The sequence below is a fragment of the Diabrotica virgifera genome, chromosome 6 (genome assembly GCF_917563875.1).
Source record: "Diabrotica virgifera virgifera chromosome 6, PGI_DIABVI_V3a".
NCBI lineage: Eukaryota > Metazoa > Arthropoda > Insecta > Coleoptera > Chrysomelidae > Diabrotica > Diabrotica virgifera.
The window spans coordinates 245,443,788-245,456,059 of record NC_065448.1 but is presented as its reverse complement, the minus strand read 5'-3'; the positions used below and the strand labels follow the sequence as shown (position 1 = coordinate 245,456,059).

General features: G+C 34.7%; 1 protein-coding gene across 1 annotated transcript in view; it reads left to right on the top strand.

Moving 5' to 3' along the window:
* Positions 1–10,538, top strand: part of LOC126886822 (acyl-CoA:lysophosphatidylglycerol acyltransferase 1-like) — a 57,598-nt gene extending 47,060 nt beyond the window's left edge. The window contains exons 4-5 of the mRNA XM_050653886.1: positions 3,525–3,789; positions 9,576–10,538. Of these exons, the coding sequence (XP_050509843.1) occupies positions 3,525–3,789; positions 9,576–9,982 (672 nt within the window). The 3' untranslated portion in view covers positions 9,983–10,538. The remainder of the gene's footprint in view (positions 1–3,524; positions 3,790–9,575) is intronic.
* The last annotated feature ends 1,734 nt before the right edge of the window (positions 10,539–12,272 follow it).

Below are 12,272 nucleotides of genomic sequence, written 5' to 3'. Positions count from 1 at the left end.
GGTGTTGGAGGAAAACTTTTACTTTGGATGTCTGGGTTAGGCGTTTTTTTGGACCAGTTACCAAAGTTACCTCCGTAACTTTGGAACCGTTCATTTTAGAAGGATTATGCATAGGACCTTTTTTATTTCAAATTTAATGTAGAACATTTTTGTACAGAAGGTTGTTCATGCTAAACCGCATAGTTTTAGAAATATTGACGAAAAACGTAAAAAACTACGAATTTGCCGATTTCTCTCCCCCCCTCTTCCCCCCCCCCCCCAAACCCGACGCTCAAAATGGTGTGACTTTTTTCTGAACATTATGTGGACCATATAGAACAATTTGGTGTTGAAGGATAACTTTCACTTTTAATGTCTGGGTTATGCCATTATTTGGATCAATTTTATCATACTAGTTGTCATTTAGCTTAGGTGGTCGTTCTATTTTACTCTTCTGTTTCTTATCCGGTTATTAATAGTCTCCACCTTGCATCTTTTTCGTACATCTGTACTTCTACCTCTGTCCCATAGTGTCTTACCATCGATTTTTCGAAGGGTTTTCATCTCTGCTGTTTCCAGTATTCGTTTTTGTGGTCGTGTTTTGCCGCGTATGTCGTTATTGGTCTGATGATTGTTTTGTAAATTCTGCCTTCAATTTCTTTTAGAACCTGCGGCTCTACTTGCTCTATTCGCTTGATGTTCCACAATATGTTTTGAGCTTTTTGTAACTGGTTAGTGTGATACCTGCATATTTAAACTGCATCACTTGTATTATCTGACCCTCTAGCTCTAATTTATATCTTAGTAGATTTGTTGTTATAACCCTGAATTTGTCTTTTTTGGAGGGAAATTAACATGTTAAATTTTCTAGCAGTTATATTAAATTGATGAAGCATAAGTTGTAAATCATTTTCACTTTGAGAGATTAGTATTGCAACGTCTGCATAGCACATTATTTTAAGTTGTTTTTCTCCCATTTCACTGTCTTCTCCCATTGCCAGCTTCAATTGGGTCAGTTAGTTCTCCTTCTACTTTTATTTTTATGATGTTTTTGTAATAGATATAGGTATTGTGATCATTACTTTCTTTTCTTTGCTTTAGGAAGAACTTAAAAAGTTGTGACTGGCTGAATGGCAAAAGCCTGTGCAGAAAAAAAAAGAAAAAAAAAGTTGTAATATATGTTTTCGATCGTTTTAATTATTCCTAGAGTTCCTTCCTCTTATTCAGCCTATTTGCATCCACTCCTAGACAAAGGCTTCCCCATCAGCTCTCCGCTCTTCTCAGTTTTGTGATATTTGGTGCCAGTTTCTTCCTTTTTTTGCTTTGATGTCTAGCCATCGTTTTTGTGGTCTTCCTCTACTCCGACTGTGTTCGCGTGGTCTCCAATGTACAATGTTTCTCGTCCACGTTTCGATGTTTTGAGGTGCCACCTGTCCTACGCAGTTCCATTTCATTTGCGCATTTATTCCAATTACATCTTCCACCTTCGTCCTGCTTCGTACGTCCTCGTTTCTCGTTTCGTATATGTTCTCAGAGATACTCCCAACAGAGCTCGTTCGATGGCCCTCTGTGCTGTTCTTAATCTATTCAGTAAATGAATTCTTCTTCTTATGCAATCCACTAATGGATGTTCGCGATCACGTTTGACCATTTTTCTCTATCCCTTGCAGTATGTATTAGGTCTCCTATGTTTTTTAGTCCTGTCCATTGTTTGACATTACGGAGCCATGACATTTTCTTCCTGCCCACTCCCCTTCTTCCTTCGATCTTTCCTTCAATTAAGGTTTGCAGAAACTGATATCTTTCATTTCTAATTATGTGTCCCAGGTATGCCGTTTTTCTCTGTTTAATTGTGCACATCAGTTGTCGTTCTGTACCAATTCTTCTCAGGATTTCTTCATTTGTTATTCTTGCGGTCCAGGGAACTTTAAGGATTCGTCGATAGATCCACATCTCAAATGCCTCTAGCTTATTCATTGTGTTTATTTTTAAAGTCCATCCTTCCATGCCATATAGGAGCACCGACCATATATAGCATTTTGTGAATCTTAATCTTAGGTTTAGGTCAAAGTCAGAGTTCGTAAAGACGTTTCTGAATTTCATGAATGCACTTCTGGCTCTTTCTATCCGACATTTAATTTCCATATCCGACATCCAGTCTTCACATAGCCAGGTTCCCAGGTACTTAAACTTTCTTACGCGCTCTACATCTTGGTTGTTATATGCTAGTCTTGCATTTTGATGTTGACATAATTGACGGCTGATTATAAGGAACTTTGTCTTTTTTATGTTGATGCTAAGTCCCATGTTCTCGCTATGCTCTCCAATTTTATTAAGAAGGTTTTGGAGGTCTTCTATATTGTCTGCTATTAAGACCGAATCATCCGCATATCGTATATTATTGACCCAGGTACCATTCACTTTGATGCCGCTTTCGCATTCCTCAAGAGCTTCCTGGAAGATACTTTCTGAATATAGATTGAACAGTAGTGGGGAGAGAATGCATCCCTGTCTTACCCCTCTGAGAATTTTTTGAGCTTGCGTTGTTTCATTGTCCACCTTGACGACAGCTGTTTGATTCCAGTAAAGAGCCTCTATGCAACGAATGTCTTTTTGATCTATGTCGAGTTGTTTCAGTATATGTACGAGTTTATGATGTTGTACTCGATCGAAGGCTTTTTCATAATCTATAAAGCACATCATTACATCTTTCCTTTGATCGTAGCAGTTCTGAGCTAGCACTTGGGTTGCAACTAGTGCTTCCCTGGTACCCAGGCCTTTTCGAAATCCAAATTGTGAGCAACCAATAACCTTATCGCATTTTGTGGAGATTCTGTAGTGAAGAACTTTGAGGAATATTTTTAAAGAATGGCTCATCAGACTTATCAGTCGGTGCTCTTGACACTTTGTTGCGTTGTTCTTTTTTGGCAAAGGGATAAAGGTAGATACAAGCCATTGGACAGGGAATTTTCCTTTTTTATAGATTTGGTTGAAAAATCTTTGGAGTATCGTAATTCCCTCTTCATCTAACAATCTGAGTAACTCAACAGGAATTTTATCAGGTCCAACTGCTTTCCCGTCTTTCGAGGTATTTATTGCTCTAGTAATTTCTTCAATTGTGATCTCGGGACCAGATAGGTTGTTAATATCTATCACTTGTTCCTGAACGACTTCTATCTCAGGCCTCTCGTCTGCATAGAGATTTTTGATGTATTTTTCCCATATGAGTTTCCTCCTGAGTAAATGAATAACGTTCTTTAATTTGACCCTGTCAAAAAGGCTATATTTTATACTTGAATAAGCGGGTGTTATGGCTTACAATCCCATGCAAATGATAAATATCAATAAAACGATTATTTTTCTTTTGTTTTCACATTTTTATTTTCAGTTCTGATTGCATTCGAGTGTGAAAAATTATAGCAACATATAATACAACGCCGCTCGAATTATCTCGAGTGTGCACAGTTTGGTCAGTTTAGCGCGCTCGAGTTAAATCGAGCGTGTACGTTAAGGGGATAATTATTGACCATTTATAATTGTTTCAGGGCAAATCAAAACGTGATAAATCCCTCCAAGAATTTGCACAACATCTCCTTGACTTCTACATCCCCTTAAAGAGGAAATGGTTAGTACTCTTCCCAGAGGGTGGATTCTTAAGGAAAAGGAAAGCCGTGTCTCAAAGGTATTGTGAAAAAATGAACTTGCCAAGGTTTGAAAATGTCACTTTGCCGAGAGTGGGTGCCATGCAGGTTATCATGGAAACTTTGAGTAAAAAATCGGCAATGAATAATAATTCCAATTCTGTAAATAGTAAGTATTTATTAAAATTATTCGTATCTCTTCATTTAAAACCATTTGTATTTGGCTTTGAATATTTGATAAATGTCATGGGCTACCGAATATTATCATTATCATCAATGGCGGTATAACTCTTCGTGAGTCTTTGCTGCGTTTACTATTGCCTTCCATATTTGTCGGTACTACTGTGCCACTATTTCCCATTATCTCACTCCCATTTTCTAAAGATCTCTCTGACTGCATCTTTTCACCTTTTTCTACAGACCTTTTCCCGTCTGGCCTTTCCCATTGTTTATAAGGCGATTGTCGTTGCCCATCGGAGTCTATCGGCCTTTATACATATATCTGACTAGATTTTCCTTTCCGAAGAGTTTTTTTAACTCTTCTTAACTCGTTATTGTGTCTGTGCCTCCATTCGTTTATCACTCTGTCTCTGAAGGTGCATACTGAAGGATTTTGTATTCCCACACCAGCAATGTATTTACTTCTCTTGTTGTTAGCATCCATGTTTCGCTTCCGTACGCGACTGCTGGTCATGATATGGTCTTATATATATCTGGATTTTTGCACCTCTTGAAACAAGTTTTGACTTCATTGTATGTTGCCTTGCGAAGAAAGGTCTGTTTTCCGCCATTATTCGCGTTTCCACTTCTCGTTCTATTTTGTTGTCATTGGTGATTGTAGCTCCTAGAAATTCTTTAACCATTTCGAAGGTATGATCTTTTGTAGTAATATTTTGTTTTATTCGCCGTCGTTCTTGTTTTGAAACGACCGTGTATTTTGTTTTATCTTCATTTATTTTTAGACATATGCAGTTTCTTCAAAGCTCGAGAAAATATCGTTCAACTTCTAATGTTAATTGTGCTACTGTATCTACGTTATCAACGAAGTCGAGTAAGATTTTTGCTCCCCGAGAAGCTATGTCTGGTTTGATTTTTGAATAAATTTTTTTCATGACATATTCTAAGGCCAGGTTAAACAACAATAATAAAGACAACGGATCTTCCTGTCTCAGTCCATAATTTACGCAGAAAGCATTTGATATCCCTCCCCCTATTCTAACTTGTGCAAAGGAGTTACACACATTTTCGTTACCGCAGCTACTTTCTTGGGTACGCCCAGCTCGACCATTGCCTTCCATAATGTTGGACGATTAATTTGAATCATAAGCTTGTTTGAAAACTATAAAGATCTGATGCCCGTCTTGAATATACTCCCAATACTTTTCAAGCATTTGTCTAATAGTAAATATTTGATCAGTAGTCGATATTCCAGGCCTGAAACCACACTGGTAGGCACCAACTATTTCTTCGGCGTATGGGCTTATGGTATTTATCTTTTTAGTAATACCGAAGCCAATATTTTATACTTAGTATTGATTAGTAAATTTCCTCTATAGTTCATACATGATTCCATACACATGGAATATTATACTTCTAGTAAAAAGAATTAAGGGCATAGGCGCAAAATTTTGGCTCAAATGCTTTTTAAATGCATTCTTTTTTTCGAATCCTGAGAAAACTAATAAACATTTTTGACACAAATCCCTTAAAATAAACAGAAAGTTTCTTTTGAATGAGATATTTTAAAAATCACACTAAATTTTCACTTTTTTCAGCCTGTCTATATCGGCTTAGCTCTATCTTCGATCGCCGATAGTGAAATACCAAATTAAAGTTGAAACTTTATTTCTCTAACTACACACTATACCCGGCAGAACTTAAATTTCTACTGATTGACGTAGCTTTACTGCCCGAATGGTTTGATGGTTAAATTGATAATCATTTGATGAGGAGACTACATGTTGACTGTTTGAATTGACTCGAACGAATCATTTTTAAAGCCACATCTTGACTCTTCGAATTGACTCGATTGTATGATACTAATTTATACTCTTTCTTAGCGGCAGGATGAATTGGGTCATAGCCCACGCGACTATCAAACAAAGGTTTTTGTTTAGTCATCAAATTAATATGCAATTGCCCAAAAATATTGTTTATGATTTGCAATTAGTTAACGAAATTACTAGCCCGCATATGTGTAAATATAATAACAAATTACGTTAATGTGATATATGGGGTGATAAAAAGATTGTTTAATATCGGACATGAAAATTTAAAACATTATAGAGGTTTTCAGGGACTTCCAGCCCTCGGTAATAACGTACTCTTTCATTCTGCGCTTAAATTTTTCAAAAACAATTATTAGTTTTCCTGTAAGAGATCTTCCTCTGGATCTTTTGCCCAATACGTTGCCTTCAACTATCATTCGTTCCATGCCTTCTCTTTCTCTAGTTATATGTCCCAAAAGATCTCAATATATTTTGGTTGATAGTTGTGGTGACTCTAGTTTTTGTGTTAAGTTCTGCTAGTATTGAATTATTTGTGCGATGTGCGGTCCATGGTATGCGCAACATTCTACGGTAGACCCACATTTCAAATGCCATTTGCCATTATACGCTTCGAATTGCTTTTTTGATAGTCCAAGTCTCTGAAGAGTAGGTGGCGATAGGAAATATTTCGAGTAATGCTCGAGCAAGGCGTAATTTTGTGTTTTTTGTAATGTCAGTATTCTTCCATATTTTTATCTTCCATCTATTCCATCTTTATCTATTCTTCCATTAATTTGGTTTTCTGTATATTTATTTTCAAACCATATTCCGTACTCACCGTGCCTAGCCTATTCATAATTTCTTCCAGTTCTTCTGAATAAACTCATCAGTGGCGGTTTGTGGTAATTTAAAAAGGTTGTTCAATTAAGGAATGTAATTATAGAAATGGTGGATAAGAGCCACGGGCAATTGTGGCAAAGGCAAAAAAATTTTGAAGGCCTCACCCGTTTTTGTCTAAATTTTGATATTACATATTTATTACTGTTGTTCCTATATAAATACAATATAAAAGAAATATGACATACTTTTTATTATCGTATGAAATACATTAATAAATCAAAGCGAATTAGAAACAAAATTTAAACTTTAAAAATAATATAAAAATGTCTGTAATTTTTGTATTCGATTTATTGAATTTATTCATTTTATTTATACAAAAAATCCATTCTTCGATTTTTGTGTTTTGCAAAAACATCGATAACACGAGCATTAAAGTATGAAAATAACACCAACAGAAAATATTGTACTAAACTGTGAACCGAAACGCCCCACTGGTCTCTGGGTGCACTGCACAAATCCTCACTGTTTTAGATAGGCGAAATGCTTTTTCACCAATTTTAAGATTTCTCTTTCTAACACCGATCCCGTCCAGTGAGTTAGTAATTTTATTTATTAAGCGCAACAGGCCTTGTAGGCCTAGGGCTAAAATGTTTACATGTCTGATTACATAAATAATATAGTAAATAACTTAATATAACTTACATAACTTATAAATTTTCTTTAAATACACTTCAGTCTTTTTATACACTCCTTCACAACCTCTCTCCATCTCCTTCTGTCCAATGCTAGTTCTTTCCATCTCTCAATGTTACTTTTCTTCAAGTCTTCATATACACTGTCCTTCCATCTTTTCCTTGGCCTGCCTTTCCTCCTCTTTTGTATTGGTCTTCGTGAAAGTACCATTTTTGGCATTCGTTTACTTCCCATTATCTCTATGTGCCCCAAGTATCGTATTCTCTGTGCTTTGATCGTCGTCGTAATCGTTGGTTCTTGATATAGTTCTTCCAATTCTTTATTGGTTCTTCTTCTCCACTGACCTTCTATTTTCACACCTCCATATATTGCTTTTTGCATTTTTCTCTCCCATCTTTCTAACAGGTCTGTTTCTGACTTTTTGAGCACCCATGTTTCGCTTGCGTATGTTACTGTAGGTCTGATAACAGTCTTATAAATTCTTATTTTTGTTTCTCTTGATACGTATTTGGATTTCAATAATGTGCGTAATGCTCCATATTTTTTATTTCCTTTAGCTATTCTTGCCTTTATCTCCCCTTCTTCATGACCATTTTCATCTATTTTGGCTCCCAGGTAAATAATTTCTTTGGCTCTTTTAAACGAGTATGTTTTTTCTCCATATATTTGTACTATGATGTTATTCTCTTTTTCTTTTTGGATCTTTCCCATTATCATATACTTTGTCTTTTCTTCATTTATTTTAAGTCCGAATTTTTTGGCTTCTGTTATTATGTTTTTCATTAACTTTTGTAGTTCTTTTTTGCTTGTTGCTAATAGCGTCAGATCATCTGCAAATGCTATGTATTTGTGGCCGTTTTTAAATATCGTTTCTTGCATGTTTATTCTGCTTTTCCTGATTATTCCTTCCAATGTTAGATTGAATGCCATTGTTGATAGTGGGTCTCCTTGTCGTAATCCTTCCTTGGTTTCAAACTTTTTGGATGTATACCCTTTCCAAGCTATTTCGTTTGTTGTGTTTTCCATCGTCATCTTTATCATCCTGACAATTTTACTTGGTATCCCCAATTCTTTCATCAGTTCGTACATCTGCTGTCTATTTACTGTGTCGTAAGCCTGCTTAAAGTCTATGAACAAAGCATATAGTACTGTTTTATGTTCGTAACAGGTAGTCTGTATTTCTTTTAAGGCAAATATTTGGTCAGTCGTTGATCTGTTGTTTCTAAAACCTGCCTGGTATTCCCCCAGTATTTTTTCCGAATAATGACTTAGCCTTTTACTTATACTTTGTGCCAAGATTTTGTAAACTATTTCTAATAGTGCGATGCCTCTGTAGTTTTTGCATAGCATTCTATCACCTTTTTTATGTATAGGGCATATTCTTGCTATGGTCCACTCTTCTGGCATTTTTTCTACTTCCCATATTCTTTTTATCAGATCATATATCTCTTTCTGTAGTCTTTTCCCTCCTGATTTTATCATTTCGGCAGATATTTCTGTTATTCCTGGGCTTTTGTTATTTTTCAAGCTCTTTATTTCGTTCTTTATTTCTTGTTCTGTGGGTATTTCTATTGCTATCTGATCATCTTCAATTTCATGTCAGTTAGTAAAGAAATATATATTATATTCTGCAAAAAAACTATACAACCATCTCCCTCTTCTACAACTTAAATCTGCAACATCTTTCCCCAAGTTCCGTAAAATGACAAAAGCCTATTTCAATAGCAGAGTTTCTTAACCAATTACTAAGAAATTACGGTATTCTTATGTATAAGTAGAATCTTAATATATATTTGAGTGTCATATGCAGCAGCCTAACTTAACTTATTAAATTTCTTAAGGTAGATTACGCAATTTGAATTTTTTTATTTTGCAATAGATTGTTACGGGTTTTTATTTCACTTTTTTCTGTTTTATTTATATTGACGATTTATATAATTTTAGTAAATTGTATCTGTTTTCATGATTTTAAATTTTTCATGGCAATAAAGCATATTTCTACTCTACTCTAACTACAGGGGTAGTTTAGTACTGGCTGGTTCAATTTGAATTCTGCACCAAAGCATAAGTATCTGCACTTGCCACGTGCATCCAGCGGCGTAGAGCAAATAAATATGATTTATAAATAAAGTTATATTTTAATGATTCTATGAGATTTCAAAAATATACTTTAATGATACTATAGTATTAATGAGATTAAAAAAAAAACTTTATTTTAATGAAATTTTATTGGGTGTTCACTGCACAAGTGAACCAATGGAGAAACCGCCCCTGCTCATAATTAAGATAACTACCAAATAAAGTCTAGTTATTGAATAACAGAAATACGAAAATAAAGCAAAATATGCCTCATTTAGTAACTAAATTGTATATGATAATTTTTAAGTTATTGTGGTAGAAATCGATTGCTAATCTAGAATCTTGTACTTTTTAGATGACAAGTCAGAGACCCCTTTAATTGAATGGTTCCTCGACATAACGATAGCGTACCCGAAAGGCTGGCCTATAGACTTAAGCCACATCGTCTTTGGAAACCGCGAGCCTTGCGAAACAATCATGTTCTACCGCCTCTACCCCCAAAAAGACGTCCCCCAAGACACCGAAACCCTCACCAGCTGGCTCTTCGACCGTTGGGTGGAGAAAGAAAAAATGTTAGAAAACTATTATCGGACTGGTATCTTTACGTGCGAGTTTAGTAAAAAAAGTATCGGTCCTAAACGACTGGTGCAGCAAGATTACCTTAGGTTCGCGATAGTGCACATATTTTTTATCGCCTCAACATATCTGCACACAATGATGCTCGTGACAGTATACAACTATTGTAATTATTTAGTTTATTAGCACTCCGTCCTGGCGTATTTGGTGTGTCTGGTGAGATACTATTTGTAAAGAATCAGCTTAAGGTACTAGTACACTTTATAGGACCAAAAATAATCATTCTTTTCAAGAATTTTTTTCTCAGAAACTTTATTACAAATGAACATAAAACTTTTTACATATTAATCTCTAACTCTTAGAGAGTACAAAAAATATATCTTTTTTTATTTATGCATGTACACTAATATTGTAGAGGGCGCAAAAGTCGAGGCCTCGAAAAATGATGGCGGACAGTTAATCTCAGGATTGGGATATCTGAAACAAAAAAATAGTACGGCATTTGAAAAAGAAAGGTTTCCTACGTGACAATTTACCACAATTTAACCAAAAAATAAAAGATATATATTTTTAACCATGAAAAACTGAAGAAAAACGGGCGATTTTTTCACAAAAATTTTTCAAATTTCCGTAAAATCTTTCTTTTGCGGAATTTTTCACTAACGGTGGTAAATTGTCACGTAAGAAACCTTCCTTTTTCAAATGCCGTACGATTTTTTTGTTTCAGATATCCCAATCCTGAGATTAACTGTCCGCCATCGGAGCTACTTTTTTTCGAGGCCTCGACTTTGGCGCCCTCTACAATATTAGTGTAAGTACACAAATAAAAAAAGATATATTTTTTGTATTCTTTAAGAAATAGATATTAATATGTAAAAAGGTAATGTTCATTTTTAATAAAGGTTCTGAGAAAAAAAATCTTGAAAAAATGCTTATTTTTGGACTTCTAAAGTGTACTAGTACCTTAAAGGATCTACTGGAAGTGAAGTGTCATCAATCGTTTAACACGTTGGCTTCCATAGTGTTAATAAATTGGTCCCTACGGCCACGAGGCTCACTTTTGTATAGTAACGTGACAACTACGGTGTGTCACGTGGCTGTTATCGAAAACAAAACGAGACGCAACATTTGTGTCTCATGGCAGCCAACGTGTTAAGTTGGAAAATTAATTTTTGTTCTTTATGAAGAGACAAACGTTGTAAAGAAATGTAAATTGTATATAAGTCATAAAGTATAAAAAAGTGATGGGTGGTTAAACGTGTCAATTACGCACATTCGACTGTCTACGCTTATATTATGCTGTTCCATAAGTTTTGCGGTTCTATAAGAAAAAAACAATGTTATGGTTTGAAATATACTTTATTATTCAGTATAGTCTCCCTGAACATCAATACACTTATAAGTGGCGACGCGTGACTTTTTCTAAAGTTTTACCAAAACCAGTTGCAAAAAATCTTATTTAAAAAAATTAAGATAGGGCTAAATGTATATATAGCTTCAATAATATTTTGTATATCACTTGAAACTCTCGAAAAAACAGTTGATGTTTCTAGATGTTGGCAAAATTTTTGATCTTTTTTGGCAATTAAAGTTAACAATTCCCTGTATTTGCCTCGATTGTCAGAGTCGTCGCTCTCAAAATTAACACGAAACGCTAATTCTTGTTTGGCCAGAAAACATACGGTATCTATTATAAATGTGCTAAGGATATACCTATCTATTTTTTAACAAACTCATTATGTTTAGCAATATTTGCTTTAAAAGCTTGGTTAAGAGAACTTTCGATTCTTGTTTTGCCAATCTGAATCAAATTAGGTATACATCTTACATGTAGGTAACGGAGAAATTTCATGTCTCCTTTTTAAAACTCTAAAACTATTTAAATTGTGAACCTGGTCCACCCATTGTAGAAACCAGAAGACATGGCCAACAATACAGTTTATTTTCTTGCAACCACATAACCAAGGAGTTTCACTGTACCAACTAAATTTAAAACATCGAAGTACTTTTTTCATTCCTTTTTTAAATTGATTAAAATATGTCTTTCATTTTCAATAATCTCATTTTTTCTTCAAAATTATACAAGGAGAATTACTTTTCAAGTAGTTGATCGATTAAAAAGAAGAATATGCAATTATTATATAAAAGTAATAAATATTTTGCTTGTAGTAGTGCATTTTAATAATTAATTTTATTCACTACATACAGTTGTTTACCTTTTAATAACATAACCTTAATATTACTTTTTCTTCTTATATTTTTTTGGGCTATGGCCTTGACAATTGTCCAGTAACCAGGACCAATATAAATAAAAGAGCGAAAAATGTTGCCGAGCTATGAAACCAGGTGTCGCTTTTCCGAACTTGCACGGTCCCATGTAAACACAAGGCTTGTAAACAAAAGATGAATTGACAGATTGAAATGAAACTTCACACACGTTCATATGAAGAGTATATACAGTCGAAAAAATGAAAGA